The sequence below is a fragment of the Saccopteryx bilineata genome, chromosome 3 (assembly GCF_036850765.1).
Source record: "Saccopteryx bilineata isolate mSacBil1 chromosome 3, mSacBil1_pri_phased_curated, whole genome shotgun sequence".
Classification (NCBI taxonomy): domain Eukaryota; kingdom Metazoa; phylum Chordata; class Mammalia; order Chiroptera; family Emballonuridae; genus Saccopteryx; species Saccopteryx bilineata.
In genome coordinates this window covers 286,841,332-286,867,992 of record NC_089492.1, presented here as the reverse complement: position 1 = coordinate 286,867,992, position 26,661 = coordinate 286,841,332, and the positions used below count along the sequence as shown (strand labels likewise).

At 46.7% G+C, this 26,661-nt stretch overlaps 1 protein-coding gene across 4 annotated transcripts in view; it reads right to left on the bottom strand.

The window, feature by feature from the left end:
* Window positions 1–26,661, bottom strand: part of CLSTN1 (calsyntenin 1) — a 68,868-nt gene that overhangs the window by 28,790 nt on the left and 13,417 nt on the right. For all 4 annotated transcript variants that reach the window (XM_066270508.1, XM_066270510.1, XM_066270511.1 and 1 more), the window contains exon 2: window positions 5,470–5,592. In XM_066270508.1, the coding sequence (XP_066126605.1) occupies window positions 5,470–5,592 (123 nt within the window). The remainder of the gene's footprint in view (window positions 1–5,469; window positions 5,593–26,661) is intronic.

The window sequence follows — 26,661 nt, the reverse complement described above, 5'->3', positions numbered from 1 at the left end:
CTTCTCGGTGTCCAAAGTCCTGTCCAGGTCTCTCGGTTGACAGCGTTTGGCCCTCACTTTCCCCCTCTGTCCCTCTGAGAAACCTGGCTTCGGGCTGGCTTGGCATTCTTTCTGAGTCTCCTGCCACAGCTGAGGAGAACCTCACTCTGCCCTGCTCTTCCCCAGAGGAGAGGGGCAGGAGTGTCTCTAGAGCCAAGCTGACAGTCTCCCCTACTCTCAGGCCACCCTGCCTTGCGCGACACTCCTAATGGAGGTCACTACTGCGGCTCAGACAGGTAGGTTCTCTGATTGCAAGCAACAGAAAAACCCATTCAGGCGATTTCAGGCAAAAGGGACTTCACTGAAGAGCCATCATGAACTCACGGAATTTACTGCAGGCCAGAGAAAGGGACTTGGAAACAGCCAGAGACCAAGGCAGCTCAAGAAACCAGGACATCAGGGCCACCACAGGCCCAGAGCAAACTGGCCTAGACAGATGGAATCCAGCCTCAACTGGTATCAGCCTCTTCGCCTCTCTGCTCCAAGGAGACAGCACCTGGCCGGCCCAGCGTGGGTCGTGGGTGCATTTGGCTAAGGGAGGCGGGGTAACAGGTTATAGACCCTCCGATCTGGAACCAGGGAAAATGTACACCTGCTGAGCAGTGGGCGCCCACTACAATGTCCCTGCTAACCCAACTCGTGTCCCCAAGCCACTTCTCTTCACTCAGCCCCGGCGCCCACGCTCGCCAGCTGGACATCCAGGCTAAGGCTTATTTTTGACAACTGATCCAGGCTGGCTTCTGAGACAGGCTCACGTGTGGCTCTTACCAGTACAGTTTCTCAAGCACCTTAAACACACAGAAACAGAGGATACACCCCACGGGGTCTGCCCTCACAGCCCCTACAGAACCACCCAAGGGCTCCACCCTCCAAGGTCCTCACAGACGACAGCCGCGACTTTCAACCTTTTTCATCTCATGGCACACATCAATTACTAAAATTCTGCAGCACACCAAAAAAAATATATATATATATGACAAAGAAATAGGTATAATTTTGATTCATTATGCAGGATGGCTATTGTTGTATTGGCTGTTGTAATTTCTTTATTTGACAGTCTAAGGGACAAGAGGCCAGTGTTGCTGAATAAATAGATACTGCACATTTTAAAAATTCTTGCGGCTCACCAGCTGAATTCCAGCGTCAAGGACTGACTGCCTGGGAAGCTTGTTCAAAACGTGGTTTCCCAAGAAGTCCCATCCCCAGAAATTCTGACTCAGCAGCTCTGGGGAGCCCAGGAATCTGTTTTTAGCCAGCATGACCAGATGGACCCAAAGCAGACAGGCTGCAGGCCATGCTTGAGAAAAGGAGTCCGTGAGGGGTCTCCAGGCCTCACTGGCTGGTTGTGGATGTCTTAGCCTCTGCCTGGGGTGCGGTCTCAAGCAGCTGGGAAGACAACACAGGATCTGCACTCAGTGTGCAGACCCGGGGCGGGGGGGATCTGAACCCAGTGTTAGTGCTACGCATGCACAGCCACACCCCACGTGTTCCGCTCGGTACCGGACAACGTGCGGCCCCCCAAGGTAACACCCAACTCCGCTCCTCCACAGCACACGCAACTCAAGCAAACTGTACACCTCGTGCTCTGGAAGCCCTGCCAGGTCCCGCGTGTGCTCCTATCCCCGCCCTGCCTTCCCAGTCCGTGTCAATACCCCCGGCCTTCGGGGAACTAAATCACCCTGCTTTCCGTAACCGCATCGTCTTGCCTGTTAATGGGCCCCGGTCCATCCAGTGTGTTGCCTCCCTCATTCGGCACCAAGTGTCTGGCGTCCACTCTGCCCGTGTGGTTTTGACCCCGCCCCCCGCCCCTCAGATCATCTGCTTTGAGAACAGGGGCCAACCTTTATGCTTCTTTACAGTCTCCCAAGACCTGGCATCATCACCTGATATTTCACACTACTGATCCCAGAGGCAACTGCGCCCGTAATGAGTTCCCGCAGGTCAGTAACTGCCGATGCAAAGTTTCTGTCCTAACACCCAGATACTTACTGAAAATGGCTACTCAACTAACTGCCTTGCGTGAATTAAGCTGAACCACATGACATTTCTGATATGCCATTTTTTTCCCTTCCAATATTTTGACAGTTTCAACATATAAAAATGGCAGTTTCATGTGGCTTAACCAAATACACCCAACTCAGTGCCACAATCCCAACGTCAGTCCCTGGCAGAGGCTAAAGAGGCAACACTGGGTGTGTGTGTGTGTGTGTGTGTGTGTGTGTGTGTGTGCAGCATTCACCCAGGGCTTGAGTCTCATCAATTTCAAAGAATATGGAGATCAGAGTCACAAAGCTGAGTTGGTTGCAATTAAACAGCAAAGACAAGGGCCCTGGCCGGTTGGCTCAGCGGTAGAGCGTCGGCCTAGCGTGCGGAGGACCCGGGTTCGATTCCCGGCCAGGGCACACAGGAGAAGCGCCTATTTGCTTCTCCACCCCTCCGCCGCGCCTTCCTCTCTGTCTCTCTCTTCCCCTCCCGCAGCCAAGGCTCCATTGGAGCAAAGATGGCCCGGGCGCTGGGGATGGCTCTGTGGCCTCTGCCTCAGGCGCTGGAGTGGCTCTGGTCGCAACATGGCGACGCCCAGGATGGGCAGAGCATCGCCCCCTGGTGGGCGTGCCGGGTGGATCCCGGTCGGGCGCATGCGGGAGTCTGTCTGACTGTTTCTCCCTGTTTCCAGCTTCAGAAAAATACAAAAAAAAAAAAAAAAACAAAAAAAAAAAAAAAAGAAGGAAAAAAATAAAAAAAAAAAGAAAAAAAAAAACAGCAAAGACAATAAAGTTCCCATTCTTTACTCTGAAGTTTCTTTGGGTCTCGACTTCGACTGTAACTTGAACTGATCGTGTGAAATCCCTGCATTCGGTCTGGGACAGCAGGACGAGGGTGCAGGAGTGAGACCACCCATAAGAGGAAGAGCCTAAGGGGGGTGACAAGGTGGGCGCTCAGCATCAGACGCAGGCCGTCCAAAAGACAAGAGGCGTGTGTCAGGGGTTCAAGCTTTTAACTCACCACCAAATACACAAAACAGACAACACAACTGCTTACCCACCTCCACGCCGGCTTTTAGCAGATTAAGGAAAGGGGTTGAACAAGGAATTTAGACATTTTAATTTCCAAAACTACTTGACAAATACCAGACTTTACTTTCTTATTTCACCCCAAGAAAACACTCTGGACTAGACTCTGTGCGTTCAACACAAATGTCTCAGTCGTGACAATGTACAGCGTACTTTGGTGACTAAGCTGCCAACATCACCATGTATTTATTTCAGAAGCCCGACAAGTAATCTCCGGTGGTTCCGTGCACATTCCTGTGGTGGGGTAAGACTGAGACCCAGGATGTTTCAAAGATGACGTCAGGAGAGCCCACACAGGAAACCTCCGAGTGGAGGCTGGAGTCGAACTGCCCGGTGGGAAAGCAGTCTTATCGCTGAGGAGCTGTGTGATCTCAGGCAAACTCACGCGTCCCTCCTACGATACCGATGGAGCATCAACCAGTCCCAGGTGCCAGTCTAAGTACAAACCACAGGACCACACACACAGCTGACACTTCAGAGCAAGGAGAGTCCTGAGGGACGATACAGAACTGACTGCAATCATCTCCTAAAAATGCATGAAATGTCAGGAATGTGTAAGTCTGCTCAAAAACATAAGCTAGATAAAATCCTAGTCGAGTTATTTACACAGCACGGAACGGTCACTCTCATAAAGAGGAACGTATATTAGTAACTAAATAGGGCTTGCAAGGGGTGTGTGTTTTGTGCAAACACACAAACGCTCAAACATCTACTTACTTAGTTCCAGAGAAAACTGATATGCAATGCTAAAAATGCTAAAAAAATTATTTCAAATTCGGGGAGGGGGGAGGGACCAGACAAGAAACTCACAGCTACTGGACAAATGCTACGTGTGTGTCCACAGCACAGAGTGCTTCCTCTATTGTCCATCTAATCGGGTTTCTAACAACCCATAAACAAGCAAAACCATGGGAAAGAAGGTCTGTGTCCACCACTGACTCAAACAGCGTGGCGGGTCCCCATGTTACTTTCCTGAACATGGGATGTGGCACTTGAAGAGAACGAAGAACAAATTTATTGTTTAAATAGACTTTCAGAAGCACGTTCATCTCCCTCAGTTTAAACACAGTAAGATTAACGTACCATCTGATCCATACAAGTTAACTGAATTTTTCTCACTGGTCACTAGGCAGATAGTACACTCACATGAGAACTTGTGTCCTGGAAAAATATCACGTGACAACTACTTTTTATTTATTTATTTTTTTGTATTTTTCTGCAGCTAGAAACGGGGAGAGACAGTCAGACAGACTCCTGCATGCGCCCGACCGGGATCCACCCGGCACGCCCACCAGGGGCTACGCTCTGCCCACCAGGGGGCGATGCTCTGCCCCTCCGGGGCGTCACTCTGCCGTGACCAGAGCCACTCTAGCGCCTGGGGCAGAGGCCAAGGAGCCATCCCCAGCGCCCGGGCATTCTTTGCTCCAATGGAGCCTTGGCTGCGGGAGAGGAAGAGAGAGACAGAGAGGAAGGGGGGGTGGGGTGGAGAAGCAAATGGACGCCTCTCCCATGTGCCCTGGCCAGGAATCGAACCCGGGTCCCCTGCACGCCAGGCCGACGCTCTACCGCTGAGCCAACCGGCCAGGGCCGACAACTACTTTTTAAAACCCGACTTCACAATGTCTACTGTGACTCTCAGGCAAAGAAAGGATGACATGGCACATTTCTCCACCAGTCGAGGAAGTTACTATGGACACGACTAAGGTAAGAACTGCTCTGATGTGCAGAATGCTATTAAATGTTAGCAGAGCAGCAAATCTCCAAGCAATCCCGGATTTCTCGCTACAGCCAGGTGGCAATCGCATGAAATAGCCTCCGCTTTAAAAATGTATTCAAAGTAAAATCTACACCAAAGGACTTCTCTATAAAGAGGGACTCAACATTTTCAAATACTCTTTTTCAGGTAACTATAACCGAGGTCGTGCAAGGAAGACCCTGAGCTGTAATTATCCAGCTCCTTGCCCCTCACAGACTAGCAGCACCTGCAAGAGGATTAAAGGGCCAGAATCTCAGGTCCTCCCTGACCCTCTGTATCCAAATCCACATTTTAACATGACCCACAGGCGCGCGCTGTGTGCGTGATTACATTTGAGACCCACTGGCCTAGGTGTTACCAGTCTGATGTCATCAAGACAAGGTGTAAAAGGATGCAATGAAATATTTTGCTTTTCAACCACAAGTACAGGCTTTTGGTCAGGTGCTCCCACTACTAAAATTAACAAGGAAAACATAGGGGGCCCAGGAGCCACAATCTACCCTTAGCCAGCAAGACACTTTGAGAGAAGGTGAGACGTGATCCTGACGCTTCCCACCCGGTGCAAGCGAGTGTACCGAGAGCGGGTGGGAACCACGCCCATACCTGCGAAGCGCAGCGGGGCGTCTTTGTCCAGGGCAATCAGTGGCGGGTCGAGGAGCACGGCGTTGTCATTTTCTGTCACTATGCCGTGGTAGGTGGGCTCCAGCCACGGCTTGTGCTTGTTAGCTGTGTTTAAAGGGAGAGAGAGAAAACACAGCAGGTTAGAATGATTATTTTAAACTCAACGGCTTTCGAAGGCATATGTTTGTTATTAAAAGTAATAAAACTCTGACTGGTCTGGGAGGCAACACTTGCATTTATTTGTTGCAGAGTTTGGTGTCAAGACCCAAATGGGATGAAATTCTAAATTCTAGAGTAAGTAATGGAGAAACTATCTGAGCCTGGGGAAGAAATCAGATCCCACTCTAGAAGCTGAAAGAAGAATGATGGCAAGTAGACAAACTCAAACTGTTTTCAGCCCTATACAGAAAAGTTACAAAGATAAAACGTTATTTCTTTATGACAATACATTATTACTCATTTAAAATTAGCATTACAAACAAAAATGTAAAACAGAGATGCAAAGTAGATAATTTTATGAATATAAAATTACAAATATAGCCTGACCTGTGTTGGCACAGTGGATAAAGCGTCGACCTGGAAATGCTGAGGTCGCCAGTTCGAAACCCTGGGCTTGCCTAGTCAAGGCACATATGGGAGTTGAAGCTTCCAGCTCCTCCCCCCTTCTCTCTCTCTGTCTCTCTCTCTCCCTCTCTCTCTCCTCTCTAAAAATGAATAAATTTAAAAAAAATTTAAAAAAAATTACAAATATATAAGGTATTAAAATAAAATAACAAAATGCAAATTTCCTAAAAGAGCTGACGGAAAACAGTGTTAAAGAATAACCCACTTTGCCTGACCTGTGGAAGTGCAGTAGACAGAGTGTCGACCTGGAGCACTGAGTCACCAGTTCGAGGCCCGGGGCTTGCCCGGTCAAAGCACGTATGAGAAGCCAACTATGAGTTGATGCTTCCCGCTCCTCCCCCCACTTCTCTCTCTTTCAAATCAATAAATAAAATCTTAAAAAAATAAAAAAGAATAACTCACTCTTGACTTGGGAAGATGAACACAATGCTATAGACAGAAGATGTATTGTGGAACTGTGTACCTGAAACCTGAATAATTTTAATTATCAACGTCACCCCATTGAATTCAATGAAAAATTAAACAAAAAAAAATACCCTCCTGTGGAGTCAGGCTGACTCAGGTCAGGTTTGAGCCCCCTTGACCTCTATTCTCTGGGTGACCTTGAGCACACAACCGAACTCGATCTCAACAAGCCGGTTTGTGAACCAGGCTTCCCCACCCTCCCCAGAGGGCTGCTGCGGCCATAACTGGAGAAGCAATGGTCTCCTTCCAGACCAGGCACTATAACGGCTACTTTTGTATTTAAGGTAAGAACTGAGCTGTTCTGGCCGGCGCATACCTGGTACAATCAACATCTAGTTCCAATCCCTTCCATCTCGCCCGGGCCTGGGCCTGGGCCTGGGCCTGTCCCTGACGGCCACCACACTTCCTTCCCTGGCACCCAGCTCCACAGGTGCCCGGTGGGCTCCGCACAGAGCCGGGACTTCTTTTCCTTTCTGCTCTCACCTCAAGTGTTAGCAGCTCGCGCCACACCTCAGGGCACGTGCTAACCACAGGGCACCTCCACTTAGCCGACCTGATCACAAGGAAGGCTACGCAATTTTATTTCCAAGTAGGCGGTGCTTGTTTGTCGAATGAACTACTCAGACTCCTTCCCGTGAGTGCAAATCAATCCAAAAGCCTCTGAAGCTAAATGTAAATGTTTAACCGTCTCTGACACGAGGTCACCATGACGGGACACTGCTTTCTGCCACTTGTGATGGTCATTATGGAAGGAGAGAACGTGATGAGAAGCACCTGGACCTCACCTGCGCTCACGAAGCAGTGCACTGAGGAGCAGCGTGCTCCTGGGCACGGGAAGGCCGCCGTCTGGGCGGGAAACAAGCTACCAGCTCTCTAATCAGTGACACATCCGCCAGACATCTGTGCACGCCACATCCGAACCCACAGCAGACCGCACTTTCTGCGTCCATCCAGACCCACAGGGCTAGTTTAAGGGATACAGTTTCAGTTTGGCTAGATGAGAAGAGTTCTCGGGATGGCTGCACAACAACATGAACAAATGTACTTAACGCTACTGAACTGTACACTTAGGGTGGTTACGATGGGAAATTTCATTACACTTACTTACTGCATTTAAAACTCCACACGCACAAAACCCAGACACAGCCTCTTCTTGTCATCTCTGCTGCTCGCCTACTATTTATGACGAGAGTCACGAGGCCAAGCCCATTTTTGTCCTGGACCTATTCACACAGCAGCTGGATGAATGTGACCTAAACAGAGCTGTTCACACCAGAACGCTACTGAGGGCCCAGACAGCTTGTGTTTATGTGGGTGGGCTCCATCCATCCACCTGCCTACCGACCTCTCAGTATTCACTGTATTGGAAACTAAAACCAAGATAAGTTTTCATATTTATTAATTCATCATTAAAAAAAAATGAAAAAAGCTAACATAAGTTTTTGGGTTTTTTTTTTAATTTTTCTAAAGTGAAAAGCAGGGAGGCAGACAGACAGACTTCCACATGCACCCAACCGGGATCCACCCGGCATGCCCACCAGGGGGCGATGCTCTGCCCCTCTGGGGCGTTGCTCTGTTGCAACAGGAGCCATTCTAGCACCTGAGGCAGAGGCCATGGAGTCATCCTCAGCGCCCGGCCAACTTTGCTCCAATGGAGCCTTGGCTGTGGGAGGGGAAGAGAGTGATAGAGAGAAAGGAGAGGGGGTAGGGTGGAAAAGCAGATGGGCACTTCTCCTGTGTGCCCTGACCGGGAATAGACCCAGGGACTTCCACACGCTGGGCTGACACCCTACCACTGAGCCGATTAGCCAGGGCTAGTAATATTTTTATGAAAACTCTAGTCAGACTGCGTGTTTGTCCTCATGGCTGAAACTCGCCACCTTCCCCAGGGAGCCTGTTAAACCCTGACATGCCTGGAGTTACAGGTGACATAGATGAGCAGGCGATCGTAAAGAAAGCCCTTCAAAACCTCCAACTTGTCACCAACCTCTCCTTTCAAAACACAGACACTATTCATTCAATTTACTAGTAATACTGTATCATTATGAGCAACAGCCAATTCCAATTTGTTTTCATATTTAAGGTTTATTCATAAAATTGCAAGCACAGCAAATGAAGCTGAAGATTATTCCAATATGTGAGTCCACAAAACTCCTTAAACTTTAAAAGAACTCACCTAACCCAGTAAGGAGGTAAAAAAAATACTAAGCAAACTGCAGAAAAGCTAGAACCACAGAAAGTATAAAAGATAGTAGCATATAAAATATGTATCTCTGCTCCCCTAACAGAAAGGCCCGCAGCAGAAAATGGCTAATGGTTTAAGGCAAAAAATAACTTGATAGTGGTATTTCCAGTCCTTCTAATTTCTCCCCCTAATATTCTAATTTTCTAAACTGCTCCTTGAAGCTGGCAGCAGCAGAACAAAGAGATGTGGCCAGTTCCAAAGCCTGAACTTTTAAATATTTAATAAATGATATTTTCAATATTTCATCACATTCAATTGGCATTATAAAATATTTATGGAAGCAAGTGACTGATGTTTCTGTAATCATCCAAAAAGGACCCACAAATAAAGCCAAGAGGCGACCAGCCATAAATCTAGGAACAGGTCACCCGTGCTGAAAGTCTTCCCCTGATTTCATTTCTTCCATAGTATAAATCACTTTTTAAAAAAATCAAAGAGGCCCTGGCCGGTTGGCTCAGTGGTAGAGCGTCGGCCTGGCGTGCAGGAGTCCCGGGTTTGACTCCTGGCCAGGGCACACAGGAGAAGCGCCCATCTGCTTCTCCACCCCTCCCCCTCTCCTTCCTCTCTGTCTCTCTCTTCCCCTCCTGCAGCCAAGGCTCCACTGGAGCAAAGTTGGCCCGGGCGCTGAGGATGGCTCCATGGCCTCTGCCTCAGGCGCTAGAATGGCTCTGGTGGCAACAGAGCAATGCCCCAGATGGGCAAAGTATCGCCCCCTGGTGGGCATGCTGGGTGGATCCTGGTCGGGCGCATGCAGGAGACTGACTGCCTCCCCGTTTCCAAATCAAAGAAATTTTGAATGGTGTAGTATTAATTAAAATCAGGGAATGGCAAGTTGGCGATCAGACCTTCTGTAAAGGTTAGGCTACCTCTGGAGCACACGCTGTTCACTCTAGGACACGGCTAGTTGTTGTGGTGATAAAACCGCCAGCGATTTCAAGATCAAAGTGAAAAGAATATATAGTAGTCAACTTCACTTTAACTATAAAAATGTCTACCTTCCTAGTACATCCCAACTCTGTGCGCGAAGGAGAGGTTGGCCCCTTGTCCAGATCATGTAAATCACAGACTCCGGCAAGGTGGTTCCAAAGCCTTTGTGTGGGAGCCCGGACATCAACCCAGCACCAAAGTTCTCATCTGATAAATTCATTTACAAAGAGACATCCACTCTTTTAAAAAAACAAATTTGATGTGTGCCCCTTCTCATTCCAGAACATCTATTGCAATACATTGGACATATCGGCCCAGTTATGACATAATAAGTGTGACAGTAGGTGCTACGTGACTGTAGGCATTTCACCAGTAAATCTTAGATAATATTACATATTTGGTTTGCAAATTCAACGTTTAACTTCGGCCCATCAAAAGTTTGCAATTAAGAAACACTGCCACTAGGTGGCAGTAGGTACCTTTGATGGTGTGCTGCAAATGACCGGTTTTGATTTAAAAATCCAGCTTTTGATTTATCGAAGGAGCAGAATGAAATCCTGTGTTCGCAGAGCCCTTGTCTAAAAGGTAATATGCATAGAAAAGTGCTTTAAATGATATAAAATCTCCAGCTGATTTTTCCCTCAAAAAAACACCCAAAAAAACAAAAACACCCAAAATGAGTAAATTTTTCACATAGTTCCAAAATAAAACTATAAAAAAGACATCCATTCTTGTGGACTCTCTAAGCACCACTGTCCCCAACCACGAGCTCCTATTTAGATCAGACCGTCTCTGAGCCTTCAGATCAGCTTCATGTCGAAGGTCCTTTTGGCTCCGCATCACCAGGGACTCTCAGTTTGTTCAGAAACGGAAAGACTCTGATGTCTATTCTGAGTACCGCTCCCGATGCATGAGCAAAATGCAAGGTGCTGGGTCCGTCAGAGAACACAGATGCATCCTCAAACGATGTTGCTACAAACGCAGGGAAGGGAACTCGGCACTGGAAACATAAATAGCAGAGACCAGTGAGACCACAAAGCCTCTCCCTCCAATGTGGGCATGCCACTTGCCAGACTGAAAGAGGGGGCACTTGGAGGGTCCCCTCCCAGGAGCTGAACCGTGGACCCAGCAAGGGCACAACTCACTTTTGCTCCTAACCCTTCAGTCAGAACTAGTGGCATGGCCCCTCCCAGACTCCCCAGGGTGGGGAAGTGACATTCTAGCATGTGTCTGGAAGAGAGAGCTTGGGAGCATCTGAGATAGACTCTGGGGCCACCAGAAGCACAAATGGAGGTCTCCCAAGGACATCCTTAAAAGGAATATCCTTCTGAGGGAGTAATTTAAATAAAATAAAAATACAAATAAGGTGCCCCGGCAGAAGAGTCTGGCTGGCTCTGGGACGCGCAGGGCTGGGGTGAACGCGGGCACAGGCAGGTGCTGCTGGGGCCGAGCTGTCCTGCGGGGCAGCAGCGTGAGCACCCCGCTCTGCTGCACCCATGCGCACCCTCAGTTCTTCAGAGAGCAAGAGGCTGTCGGAAGTTTTCAACAGCATCGTTTGGTAGAAAAGGAAGGAACTTGGTTAACAGGTGAACCGTCTGTGCCTCACTTACCTTGGGGCAGATTCTTTAACCACCTGTGCCTATTTCTGCATCCTAAGTCAGGAATGGGACCTCCCTCTTTCCACACTTTGTCTGGAGGATTATAAATAATGTGAGTGAAGAGCCCACTCTATGCCCGCCACACAGGCGTTCAACAGACATTAATTTATTAATAAATTAATCTTCAGCAGAAGCAGTGTTTTAGAAAAAGCTATGAAAACAGAACAACTAGCTAGGGAGATTCGGGAGGGATTCCATGACAACATCCCATCATCTTCTTCCTATACACACCTACAGCTAACGGATATCCCCACAGGCTCAGACCCGGGAGAGGCCTAAGGTGATCCCTTTTATTCCACAGAAGAGAGAAGCACTCTGCTACAGGGATACTGTTCAGTGTAAAACAAAAAGCAAGCCAACAAAAACTCCTGGCATTTTCTTTTTCTTTTTATGAAAAGGAAACTTATTCAACTACAGTTGGTACGTGGGTATCTGTCCTTTTGTGACTGGCTTATTTCACTTAGTATAATGTCCTCAAGGTTCATTCATGCTATAGCATGTGTCACCTTCTTAAAGCTGAATAATATTCCATTGTGTGTATGGGTGTACTGCATTCAGTTGTTTATACATTCATCTGTCACAGGTACTTGGGTGGCTGCCACCTCTCAGCTACTGTAAATAATGTCATGAACACAGTTGTACAAATACGTGTTTGTGTGACCGTTTTTGGTTCTTTTGGGTATGCCCCCAGGAGTGGAACTGCTGGATCACTCGAGAATTCTATTTTTAATTCTGTGAGGACCTGCCAGTATTGTTTCCCACAGCGGCTGCACCGTTGCACATTGCCACCACCGGGGCTCGGGGGTTCCAACTTCTCCACAGCCTCCCAACACTTGTTATTTTCTTGGTTTTCATAGTACCCACCCAGGGGGTGTGCCCAAACAAGTTGTATATCAAGTAATGTTGTCTTTTTTTTACTACGTAAGATACAAAAGTAGGAAAAAATAGAATAATAAACCCCACGTACTCAGGACCCAACCACTACAATTAGTGACACAAGACCAATCTTGTTGGACTTACACACTCCTGTTCCTTTCACCAGTTTCGACTATTTTGAAACAAATCCCAGATATCATATAACTTCACCCCCTCAATACTCCAACATACAACTCTAAAAGATGACTCTTTAAAACTAATAAAACTAACTATAATGGCATTATCACCTAAAAAATTCACAATGATTTAATATCAAATAGCCGAACAGAATTCATACTCACCAGATTATTTTGATACATCAAATAATTTAACTCCACACACCTCTGGGTATGTGCTATTTTATCCTGAATTCTACTGCTATAAAAGAAAAAATTTTAAATCATTAATCATCCTTAAAGAATATTGCTTTAGTGGTTTCCATGACTTTTCCTTTTTTCTTCACATATGTCTATTACATTGGGTTTTTAGGTTTTTTTACAGATGTTCTTTATCAGGTTAAGAGAGTTCCCCTCTCTTCCTAACCTGCGGAGAGTTTTCATCATGAATGGGTGTTAGATTTTGTCAAATGCTATTTCTGTATTAATCCATGTGTCATGTCACTCTTTTTTTGAACAGTTCATATGATGGTGGATTGCTGACTTCTGAATGCTGAAACAGCCTTATACACACAGACTAAATCCCCTTTGGTCACAGTGGAATTCTTTTTATACACTGTAGGATTTGATTTGGTGGGTTTTACCGATGACCCTTTATTTGACAGCTTTAGTGAGACTGTCATTTAAAACTCTTCTTTCCTCCATATACTTCAAGAAAGAATAAATAACTTACATTATTTCCGTTTTATTTATATTTAAGTCTGAACGATGTTTTATTTTTAAAAAATGACCAGATTCCCTCTGTTACATCCGTCTAAGACTCACTCTTGATGCTTGTCTCGGTCACGTGATACATTTAGCTATCCCACCCTAAAGGCCGGTCTGTGAAAATATTTTCTGACATTAAACCGATCCATGGCCCAAAAGAGGTTGGGGACCACTGGTCTACGGCATACCACCCTGAACGCGCCCGGTCTCGCCCAGCAGCTGGCAGGTCTGTGACTGAGGTGGCAGGTCCTCCTGAACAGAGTTCATGACCTTTTCATGGGCCCTTTTGGGAACCTAAGGAAAGCCATGAGTCCTCCCTCTCCCAAGGGAAAAAAAAGTGAAACTACATCATAGCAGACAGGAGGCTTTAGAGGCTTCAGAAACATGTGGAAACCAGCCAGGGGAAGGGTCAGTATTTCCAACAGTGAAATGTCTACTCCTTGGACACCTGGCATCTTCATCCAGCACCTCGATGGGACCGAAAATCAAGTCATAAAAATAGGTTTCTTTCATGCTGTAGTTCTCAAATTTTACTTGCATTTCCTGGTGTTTGGCAGCCACATCTTAACAGTTCACAAGGAGACTTCCCTCCCCGCTGGCCTTCCTGGGAAAGAGATCAGGCAAGAAACACAACGCAGGTGCAACACTGTTGCTGCATTATTAGAGAATGTAAAAGGCTAGAGACACAGAAAGGTTCAAAGTAACAAAGAAGGTAATCTGACCCTGAGATGATGGAGTACAGCTTGGATAATGGGGGAGAAGGGTAAGTGAAAAAGACAGAAATACAAAACGTTTTTACTGAGAATAAAAAAAGAACAACTTTCAAGAAGGGCTGCTTCCCATCCCGTTCCCCTAGTTAATTTTATAGATGGGTATCTGTTACACTGTTCAGGAGGTTACATAATGAAACATTCTTACCTCACTGTTAGGAGAAAGAGAAAGGGGAAACTACATAGAGAGATGTCTGGCTGGCTGGACGAGGGACAGACGGTATAAGGACTTCCATTCGACAGACGGTATAAGGACTTCCATTCGACAGACGGTATAAGGACTTCCATTCCAGGTATGCTCTACAGAGGGAGGTGTGGTGAGGACCCACTCCTGCACACCCTGTCTACAGTCTAATACCTGATTCGAAGCCATCAAGGATGGTTAGCACATTTTATTCATTATTATCAGGAAAAATGTAAAAATTTAAAAGCATTCGCCAACAAATTTTTCTTAAATATTTACATTTAAAGTGGCCACCCTTCGGTTACCTGTTTATCTCGTTTTTCTACCAGATTTTTTTTTTAAAGAGAAAAGGGAAGGGGGAGAGAGAGAGAGAAACATTCACTTGTTGTTCCACTTATTTATACATTCATAGGTCATTTCCCGGATGTGCCCTGGACGAGGACAGAACCCGCAACCTTGGTGTTTTGGGACAATGCTCTAACCAACTGAGCAAACTAGCCAGGGCCTAACACTCAGATTTTTCTAAAACATTTTGTTTAATTTTTCAAAGCAACTTAATATCATAGGCACAAGCTTTTCCAGTAAGCAAATGAAAACATTTCACTAGCATGAAGTGCAGAAGTCAATGACTTTTCTAATTAAATTGTTTTAGCCAATATTAAGAGTTTCTCCATAAAATTAACAGGCCAGGCACCAACCCAGAACAGAACCAGTGCGTCTAACGGCTACTCCTGTATTCCATAATTACTTCAGCCTCCTGAGTTTCATGAACCTCATGTATCAACTGAGAGCCGCTCTTTAATGTGACGTAGCCATCACTAATATGGGAGCCCTGTGTCCAGCTACGAGATTTCCAATGGCAAAAATCTCTTGCATGACTCTTCTAGAAGTTCCAAAAGAAGACAGAAGGGGCGTGCAGGGAAGACAATTCTTACAGGCTTAGGAAATCAGGGGTCTCCCCGAGGGTTGGGCTGTAATGTTGGGAGGGGTCCAGGTGGAAATGCTCTGGAGTCACAGGGTTTCCTCAGGCCCCAGTAATGAATACCCTGCAGCCGGCCCTGTTACCTGGCCAGGGGCACAGGTTCAGCCCTGGGGCCTGGAGCCCTTAGCGACAGTCTCCCCGGAAACAGGCGGCACTTGGCCTGATTCCCACAGTGCCCGGGAGGTGATCGAGTCTGCAGGTCAACACCCCCAGGGAACTGGAGGATTTTCTTTGACGCACAGGGATGGGCAGTGGGGTTAGGTCTGGAGGGTCCTAGGAGTCTTGCTCAAGCTCTGTTCCCTCAGGTGGTGGCTCTTCATGTGTCAACACTAAGTGGCCACATTTCAGAACTCAGTTTTGTGAGGAGTAACGAGGGTGGGAGGGGAGAGAGGGATGGAGTTGGAGTCCTCCTCATTCAGATGCGTATCTCCACAGTAAGGAGGGGTGGAAAACCAGAGAAATGTTACTTATTACAATTATTAAAATTGGTATCCTACAGATAAGGGAAGACCAAACCACAGAGGGCAAAGAATGGGCCTCGATTCACCAACCACAGCAGTGGTCTGTTGCTGGGATGCAAAATATTCTAAACACCGTCTCTCACCTACACCTCCTGGGCCACACCCGAGTCTGAGTCGGTCAGACTGACCCGGGGCTGCGCAGGTGGGAACGGAACATTCTTCAGCTCTGACGCCTGCACCAACAATGAACAAATGTGTCACAGAAGGCTCATGAATAGAGGCACTGGGAGAGTTCTCTCCTAGAAGAAACTGGGCAATTGTCACTTTTGCTCTCTTCAACGCTTTCTTGCCTTCTGTGTACCCCCACCTGGTGTCACCCCCACTCCCGTAGAGCCACTCTGGCTGGGGAGGGCCTGTCTTCGGTTGCATTCTTCTAGGATACTGATTCAAAACCGGTACAGGCCCTGGCTGGTTAGCTCAGAGGTAGAGTATCACCCTGGAGTGTGGAAGTCCTGGGTTCAATTCCCGGTCAGGGCACACAGGAGAGGCACCCATCTGCTTCTCCACCCCACCCCTTTCGCTTCCCTCCCTCCCTCTCTCTTTCTGTCTCCCCCCCCCCCCCCCGCAGCCATGGCTTGATTGGAGCAAGTTGGCCATGGGTGCTGAGGATGGCTCCATAGCCTCTGCTGCAGGCACTAAAAAGAGCTGTTGTTGCAATGGAGCAACAGCCCCAGATGGGCAGAGCATCACCTCCTAGTGGGCATGCCGAGTGGATCCTTGTGGGGGAGTATGCGAGGTCTGTCTCTCTGCCTCCCCTCTTCTCACTGAATAAAACAACAGTAACAAAAAAAAGAACCTGTGGAGCTGTGGCCATTGGCTCCTTGCTTTTGTTTTAGCACAAGAGCCTCCCCTCCAAGTGAAATCTTCTCATGCATGACTATCAATCTCTGCACTGGTTCTCACTGGCAAAGCCACGCATAACTGCGAACTTCACCTTCCGTGTCGCCCTGCTACCTTTCTGTACACGCTGCCACCGGGTGCCAAGGGCCTCCACTACAGTATCCAGCTGCCTGCCCACCAGCTTATGTGGCCGGCTTCCCGGGCCTCTCCTCTCGGTTGGCACAGAATCAAAACTCACCAGCTCCAGTTCCAGCACCTCCCAGTCCTGCTAGGTCTGGCCAGCTCGTCAGAGACACTGAGCTGAGGTGGACGCTGGAGAACAATCCCAACCGAAGGGACCCACACTTGCATTCTGCAATGAGCTTCAATGATTTGATGTAAAAGTATAAAATGAGAAAACCAAGCCCCCTGCAAGTTGGTGAAGAAAAAAATATTTTTGGAACCGAGTCCTTTAAACGCCTCTCAGTTCGTGTCCTGTATGCACAGATATTATTCAGAGCACGTGTATTTTCATGCAGTTTTCTGCAGAATTAAACAGACAGCATGGTGGGAAGAAATCCACGGCCAAAGCTCCACAGAGCACTGCGGCCGGCTGGTTTGCAGGCGTCCACTTATCAGTTAACTCTTACAATGCAAGTCCACCAGAAACCCAGACATACACAAAAGGGGCATGCCATCCACAGTTTCCTGAAATTTCCGATTTGGCGACGTTATCAGAAAATACAGGCCACGTCTGCCCTTTCCTTTCTTCTTTATCTTCGCCACATTTGTCTTCAATTAAAATAGGACAGGGCGCTGTCCTGGATCGTAACATAATAGCCCAGTGGTAATTTCCAAGTTCTGTGTGTGTTTAGTCTCCTGACCTTCATCCACAATGGAAAACTTTATCATATACAGTTCAGAAAAGGCCGCACAGTAGTCGAGACCTCCTGTCGACATTCACTGTCACACAGCTGTTACCCGAAGCCCTGCCATGCAAGGAGCAGGCCTGTCCGAAAGGTCCACGACAGCACGTCAGAAACATCAGGGGCCTGTCCTTGCTCCCCTTGCTTCTTAATTACTTACATTCTTATAATACTAGTGACAGCAAGACCAATGCCTTTCCACAGTGTTCCTACATTATTGATAAAGTGTTGTAACGTTTTTATAATAAACACAGCTCACCCTTTCTTTGCCACTGAGTCTCTCCAGAAGTATGTTTATATTAGAAAAAGAAGAACCAATGGGACCATGAGGGAGCCAAAGTCCCGGGCTGGGACAAGAGGAAGAAGAGGACACACTTTCCCGCGCTCCTCTGGGTGTGCTGACCCAGGGCACCGAGGACACGCACGGTCAGTGTGGCCAGCCTGCGCCACGGCTGGTCTCTAAGGAATGTGCACAGCACATAACACCTGCTTCCACACGGGAAGACGGCAGGCGTTTTAAACTAGCCTTCGGTGAGCTGGACCTCGGACAAAATTCTAGACGGGTTTTGGTGCCCACAGAAAGGAAAAGAAATCACAAAGAGCTGGTGACATTTTCATTAAGAACAAGGTAACAAAACATTTTCTTTGGAGGGCGGAGGTAGTTAGGAAAGCCCCGGGGGAGCCGGAGTAATGTCAGCTGTGACGTCTGAAGGGTCCAGCCGCTCGATGCAAACCTGACCTAGCACAGCTCATGGGAAACCCTAGGATCAGTGTTCTGAACTGGGGTGAGACACCTGAGAGGGCCCCCTCGTTTCCTCGTGACCGAGAACAAGGTGGGGAAGCGGAAACGGGATGGATATGGAGACAGGTGGACTGAAACAGGTGTAGTGACCCCGAAAGGTCACTGAATCATAAACCCGGAGACCGAACAGTCCCTCGTAGCCTCTAGCAGGCTCCTACTCGGAGGGCTCTCATCAGCCTCTGCATCAAATCTGAGCCTGGCGTGAATGGACGGATGTGGCATCATGAGTCCATGCTGCTCGGCAGAGTGGAGTGGTGGGTCACGCACAGCAAGTTAACATGCGCCGAGACGAACATGAGGACCTGCCCCGGACACGGCACCAGGTTAAGGGGTGAGAACAGTATGCTCCGCGCCAACATAGGGGAGGCCCTGGGGTTCGGGTTAAATAGCATCGCTGTGAAGCTGAGCAGCTTAGACCAGGGGTGCCAGCCCCATGCTGCTCCAACTCTGCTTCCGTGTGTGGAACTCGGTGAAACCCTCTATTCTGCCCCTCGGAACGGTGGTGCCTACACCACAGGGAGGACACGGAGAACGAGACCAAGCAGGCTGACAGATTTGGGAACTAGAGGAGAAAGACCCAGAACAGTCAACTCAATATTGACAGACAAGAGCAACATTTCTAGCCTGACCAGGCAGTAGCGCAGTGGATAGAGCATCGGCCTGGGACGTGGAGGACCCAGGTTTCAAAACCCTGAGGTCGCTGGCTTGAGCAAGGGGTCACTCGGTCTGCTGGAGCCCCCAGGTCAAGGCACATATGAAAAAGCAATCAATGAACAACTAAGGTGCCGCAATGAAGAATTGATGCTTCTCACCTAGCTCCCTTCCTGTTTGTCTGTCCCTATCTGTCCCTCTGTCTCTGTCTCTGTCACACACACACACAAACACACACACACACACAGAGAACAAAACTTCCATAAAGCTACTGTAAGCAAGACAGCGAGGCACTGATGAGAGAACAGACAATAGACCCACATCAATACAGTCCACTGGTCTCTGGCGAAGAAGCAGAAGCAAAAGCAACACAATGGAGCAGTCTTTTCAACAAATGGTGCTGGAACACTGGACATCCACATGCGAAGGCTGAATCTAGACTTAGACCTGACACCCCTCACAATATTAACTCCAAACGAAGAGAGACCTACATGTAAAATGCATAACTATTGAATATAAAAAGCTCCCAGGAGATAAGACAGGATAAAGCCTGGATGGTCATAGGCACAGTGATGACTTTTGAGATACGATGACAAGTCACCCAATCCATGAAAGAATATAGTAAATGATAAGCTGGACTTCATTAAAATGGGAAAATTCTGCTCTAAAGAAGACAATGTCAAGAGAATAAGAGGCTGCCTGTGGTGGCGCAGTGGATAGAGCGTCAACCTGGAACGCTGAGGTTGCTGGTTCGAGGCCCTGGGCTTGCCTGGTCAAGGCACATACAACAAGCAAACAAATGAACAACTACAGTGAAGCTTCTACAAGTTGATGCTTCCAGCTTCTCCCCCTTCTTTCTCTCCCCTCTCTCTAAACATTTACAAAAAAAAAAAAAAATGCCCTTCAGTAGGTGAATGGATAAAAACGGTGGTCCATCCAAACAATATTATTTAGTGCTAAAATGAAATGAGCTCTCAAGTCATGAAAAGACATGGAGGAAACTAGAACGCATACTGCTGAGTAAAAGATCCCAGTCTGAAAAGCTACACACTGTGTGATTCCAACTACATGACATTCTGGAGAAAGCAAAACTATGGAGACAAGCCGGTGAAAGGATAGGGCTGCTGAGGGAGAGGGGAGTGAAAGAGGGAGGGGAGGGAGAGAGGGAGGGATGAACAGGTGGACCCAGAGGATGGTCAAGGCAATGAAATCACTCTGCAGGATACTGCGGGGGGGGGGGGGGGGGCAGGTCACACACTGGTCCAAACCCATCGAATGTACACATGAAGACTGAACCCTAATGCAGATGACGGACTTTGGGTGATGATGCTGTCAAGGCTCCTCAGTCGTAATGAACGTACCTCTATGGTGCAGGTGTCAATTGTGGGGGAGGTTGTACCCCATGTGGGACCCGAGTACATGGAAACTCTGTACTCTCCACTCACTTTTGCGATGAACTGGAAACTGCTCTAATAAATAAAGTTTATTTAATTTTAAAAACGCAATGTTCATTTTATGTAATGTAAATTTTGTCTCGATTTTAAAGGGGTGGAAGTTACAGTGTGTCTATAAAGTCATGGTGCACTTTTGACCAGTGCAACCAGTGCAAAGCAACAAAAGATGATAGAAATGTGAAATCTGCACCAAATAAAAGGAAAACTCTCCCAGTTTCATACCTATTCAGTGCAATTCGATGTGGGCTCACGCACAGATTTTTTAGGGCTCCTTAGGTAGCTATCCCGTATAACCTCTACAGACTCGTCACTGACTGATGGCCTACCAGAACGGGGTTTCTCCACCAAACTGCTGGTTTCCTTCAACTGCTTATCCCATCGAGTAATGTTATTCCTATGTAGTGGCGCTTCATTATAAATGCGCCAATATTCACGTTGCACTTTGGTCACGGATTCGAATTTTTTTTTTTTTTTTTTTTTTTTTTTTTTTACAGAGGCAGAGATAGACAGGGACAGACAGACAGGAACAGAGAGAGATGAGAAGCATCAATCATCAGTTTCTCGTTGCGTGTTGCGACTTCTTAGTTGTTCATTGATTGCTTTCTCATATGTGCCTTGACCGTGGGCCTTCAGCAGACCGAGTAACCCCTTGCTGGAGCCAGCGACCTTGGGTCCAAGCTGGTGAGCTTTTTGCTCAAGCCAGATGAGCCCGCGCTCAAGCTGGCGACCTCGGGGTCTCGAACCTGGGTCCTTCCGCATCCCAGTCCGACGCTCTATCCACTGCGCCACCACCTGGTCAGGCCGGATTCGAATTTAGCGAGCCACAGAACACACTGACCTTTCCTCTGTACCGTCCACATCTCGACTGGCATGGCCATGGGCTGCTCCACTGTATACACGGTGTTACGTCATCATCTGTGCATGTGCACATGCTGCCACATCATCCTACAGAAACTGGGGGAAGGGTTTTCCTTTTATTTGGTGCAGATTTCACATTTCTATCGTCTTTTGTTGCTTTCCTGTGACCGGTCAAAAGTACACCATGACTTTACGGACACACTGTATATAGAACTGAGTTCATAAAACAGCAAACACAGTGTTTACTCTAGTGTCCTAAACACAAAATCGGTTCAATCTTAACAACCTGGGAGAAAGGTACTACTTAATGTCCTCCTTTTACAGATGAAGAAACTGAGGCCACAGAGAGGTGAAGCAGCCTGTGCCACAGCACACAGCAAGCGAACAGTAGAGCTGGGATCTGAACCTCAATAGTTCAGCTCCAGGGTCCATGTCCTTAACCATTCCACTCCACTCCACAGTGCCAGCCTGTATTCTGTGGGGATCCAGAGGTAGCCCCTCAGGGTGACAGGGCTTCCCTGGTGAGACCAGTTCAGGCAGAGACAGCTGAGGTCAATGCTGCACTAGACACTGCTAAAGCTCTTGTCCAATCCAAAACTGGGATTTTAGCTCAGTGTGCAAATTTCTGAGACATTCTCATAAAAAGTGCTACAAGATTAAAAAGAATGTAACTTTGTTAAGACAATGTAACCTTTCTCCAGAACTTTTAAATCTCCTCTTTAATCTTATCATCTTTCTGACTCAACTGTACTGCACATGAAAAGTTTGCAACAAGTCACCCAAAATTATGGTTCCTGAATATTATTTATCACAGAAAGACACAGGGTTAAAGACTCTCGGTTGGTCTCTATTCCTGCTTTTCATATTCTAAGCTACAAAAAAAAAAAAAATCATACGGACAACAATAGCAACTTCAATTGTCTCTTTTGTAAATGGTCTTGCTTATTGAGCTAAATGGTATCTAAAATCCCTTCCATTTCTTGAATTCTAGCCATATAATTCAGAAGCTGATTTTTAAAAAACAGATTAGCAGATTTTTAAAGTTGAAGAGTTCAAAAGTACTTAACAATGTAATGCAATGACATATAAGTAGCCAGAGATTATTTCGGGGAAGACAAATTGCCAGATTTTAAAAGCACAGGAAGGACTTTATCATAAAAGGGCAGAAGGGTCACATGACCTCTCAAGGGGAAACCGGAGCTGTGGGATGTAGTCTAGCCAAGAACTAGATCCCAGGGGAATAAGACCAATCCAAAACAAACAAACGGCCACTCCCCGCCCAGGCAGGACAGGTGCAAACCCGTGCTCAACTTATTCCAGATTCTGAGAAAACACCCAACAATTTTCCAGGAAAATAAAGCAAATGGCAATACAGGCTTCTCTTATTGTGGTAGTTACAAAAAGTGCTTTTTACAATGAAACCAGTCATTGTAAAAGTATCAAGAGGGCCATTTTTTTTGAGGAAAAAAACAAAAACGAAGATAGTAATCTTTTCTGTTTGTTTGGTTTTTGTATTTTTCTGAAGTTAGAAGCAGGGAGGCAGACAGACTCCCACATGCGCCCGACCAGGATCCACCCAGCAAGCCCACTGGGGGCAATGCTCTGCCCATCTGGGCCATTGCTCCTTCTCGGCCTGAGCCATTCTAACGTCTGAGGCGGAGGCCATGGAGCGGTCCTCAGCGCCCAGGCCAACTTTGTTCCAATGGAGCCCTGGCTGCAGGAGGCGAAGAGAGAAATAGCGAGAAAGGAGAGGGGAAAGGGTGGAGAAGCAGATGAGTGCTTCTCCTGTGTGCCCTGGCTGGGAATCAAACCTGAGACTTCCACACGCCAGTCTTATGCTCTACCACTAAGCCAACCAGCCAGAGCCAGATGGTAATTTTTTTTAAAAAAGTGCTTGTTTTCCCTAAATCTCATGCTACAGAAAATATTAATACAGAAAGTGTACGCTACCAAAGAATAAACCCAAATAAATCTGACTTTAATGTCTACTTGTGTTTTTTCATCTATTCCTGCTCTCTGCACCACTAAGAAAACCAAAAGTAATAATCCAGACACCCACGGACACAGTGAGGGTCCTTCTCTGCAGCGAGGCATGCTGTGAGCTATAGACAAACCCAATTCTAGAATGAGGGCCATATCTCCACGCCTGTCTTCTAACTCAAGAAAGCGAGTGACGCTTGACCAGGCGGTGGCGCAGTGGATAGAGTGTCGGACTGGGATGCAGAGGACCCAGTTTCGAGACCCCGAGGTCGCCAGCTTGAGCGCGGGCTCATCTGGTTTGAGCAAAAAGCCCACCAGCTTGAACCCAAGTTTGCTGGCTCCAGCAAGGGGTTACTCAGTCTGCTGAAGGCCCACGGTCAAGGCACATATGAGAAAGAAATCAATGAACAACTAAGGTGTTGCAACGCACAACGAAAATCTAATGATTGATGCTTCTCATCTCTCTCTGTTCCTGTCTGTCTGTCCCTGTCTATCCCTCTCCGGCTTACTCTCTGTCTCTGTAAATAAATAAATTAATTAATTAATTAATTAATTAAATTAAAAAAAAAAAAGCGAGTGACAATGTAAATGACAAGACATGGTTATAGGGACAAATTCAATTAACTCTAATTTCTTCCTTATTCTTTTTTTAAGTAAATAATTTGCAAGCTTCCCCTCACTACTGCAGCTATCACTCAGAAGCACATCACTGGTAAGATCACCCCTCATTGTATTCTGACATCACCACTGCCCAACAGCAACAGTTATCAGAGTGTGCTCTGAGGGTCCCAAGAGTCTCTCAGGGGCCCACAGAGCCACCCCTTTTCTAGCACGAGACTGAATTTTCTTCATCTGTTTCAACCAAGCAACAGACAGCTAAGGGTTGAATGCAGAATACAGCTGTCTTCGAAACCCACCTTAAAGAGATTAATAGAAATATAAAACAATATCAGTCTCCTTACTAAATTAAACATATGTCGTTACTAATGAGTTTAATACTGCTATTTTAAATAATTAATAAATATTTTAATAGGGTGTTTAATTTCTAATCAAGCCCGTATAAACACAAGCTCTTTGAGGTCTTCAATAACCTTTTAAAAAATATTTTTACTTATTTATTTATTTATAAAAGATTTTATTGCCTGGCCTTTGGTGGGGCAATGGATAGTGTTGACCTGAAACACTGAGGTTGCCAGTTTGAAAACCTGGGCTAGCCCTGGCCGGTTGGCTCAGCGGTAGAGCGTCGGCCTAGCGTGCGGAGGACCTGGGTTCGATTCCCGGCCAGGGCACACAGGAGAAGCGCCCATTTGCTTCTCCACCCCTCCGCCGCACTTTCCTCTCTGTCTCTCTCGTCCCCTCCCGCAGCCAAGGCTCCATTGGAGCAAAGATGGCCCGGGCGCTGGGGATGGCTCTGTGGCCTCTGCCTCAGGCGCTAGAGTGGCTCTGGTCACAACATGGCGACGCCCAGGATGGGCAGAGCATCACCCCCTGGTGGGCAGAGCTTCGCCCCTGGTGGGCGTGCCGGGTGGATCCCGGTCGGGCGCATGCGGGAGTCTGTCTGACTGTCTCTCCCTGTTTCCAGCTTCAGAAAAATGAAAAAAAAAAAAAAAAGAAACCCTGGGCTTACCCAGTCAAGGCACATACGATAAGCAATCAATGAACAATTCAAGTGAGGCAACTATGAATTGATGCTTCTTGCTCCACCCCTACCTTTTCTCTCTCCTCTCTGTAAAATTAATAAATAAAATCTTTGAAAAATAACTCTAAAAAAATCTTTATTTTTTCAAGATTTTGTTTATTGATTTCAGAGAGAAGTGGGGGAGGAACAGGAAGCATCAACTCAGTAGCTGCTTCTCTTATGTGCCTCAATCAGGCAAGCCCAGGGTTTCAAACAGGTGACTCAGGTCGAGGTTTTATCCACTGCACCACCACAGGTCAGGCAATTTTTATTTATTGATTTTAGTGAGAGAGGCATGGGCAAGGGGGAGGGCAGGGGAAAGGGGATAAAGAGCAAGAGTGAGAGAGAGAAAGATATAGGAACATTGATCTGTTCCTGGCTGACTGGGGACCAAACCAGCAACCTCTACACTTCAGGATGATGCTCTAACCAACTAAGCATCTGGCCAGGGCAAGGTCCTTAGCAACTTTTGGGAGCACAGGGGTCCTGACACCAAACAGTCTGGAAACCCACTAGATACTACCACATCCCTGCAATGGGTTATTATACACACCATGTATGGGACAAATGTTTAATGAATAACATTGAGAATGTTATAAAATACCCTGTATAAAATAAATTGATTTTGCTTAAAACTTTGACTACGTAGATAAATTTTTACAAGGGGGAAAAAAATCTAGAAACAAACAAAAGTATTAAGATTGATGATCTCAGAGGGGCATTTTATTTTCTGCTCTAAATTGTACATTTCTTTTTCTACAGTGAGGAGGGAAGAGGGCCCGAGATGCTCCGGAAGAGTCCATAATCAAATTAGTTGCATAAATGTTAATTATCCTCCTCACTCAGTAATTCTTCAACACAATGAATATGCTAAAAGTTCTGGCAAGTCCTGCAGTAATAAAACCTAGGTTTCTTTTTTCCCATTGATTTGAAAGATAGGGAGGAAGAAGGAGAAAAAGAGAGAGAGAGAGAAAGAATCATGAACTCGTTACACTCAGTTGTGCACTCACTGGTTGCTTCTCATACATGCCCTGACTGGGAACTGAACCCACCAGCTTGGCATGCTGGGATGATGTTCTATCTACGCAGCCACCCGGCCAGAATCACAAAACCTGTTATAACACATTTCATTTCTCAAACTTAAGTGACCAACACCAAATAACCTGTCCATGTAACATAATTAAGGACACACTGCCTTAGAAATCAACCAGTCATCCTGTATTATAACAATTCAACGAGGAGGCCTGCAGTTTGTTGATTCTTTATTATGACCACTAGAAGTCACTATGTCGCCATTATCTAGCATGAATGACTTCTAGCAAATGACACATACAAATCCAGTCAAGACTATTTGGAGGTGGTATAAAACACAATTTTACATTTGCTTGAGTAAAACCTCTATACAAAGGAGTAAATTTGATATATTTAGGACCTTAAAAAATTCAATTAAGTTTTAAATAGCAATTTTTTAAATTCAATTATTGATTTTTTTAGAGAGGGAGGAAGGAAGAGATAGCGAGAAAGAAAGAGAGAAAGAGAGAGAGAGAAAGAGAGAAACAGAGAGAGAAACATCAATCTCTTCTGTATGTGCCCTGACCTGGGATCAAACCTGCAACCTCTGCCTATCGGGACGATGCTCTGATCAACTGAGCTATCTGGACAGGCCTAAACAGCAATTCTTTTTTTTTTTTTAACTTTAGTGAGAGGGAGGCAGACAGACTTCCACATGCGCCCTGACCCAGGAGCCATTTTTTTGCGCTTGAGGCGGAGGCCATGAAGCCATCCTCAGCGCCAGGAGTCAACTCACTCTGATCGAGCCATGGCTGCAGGA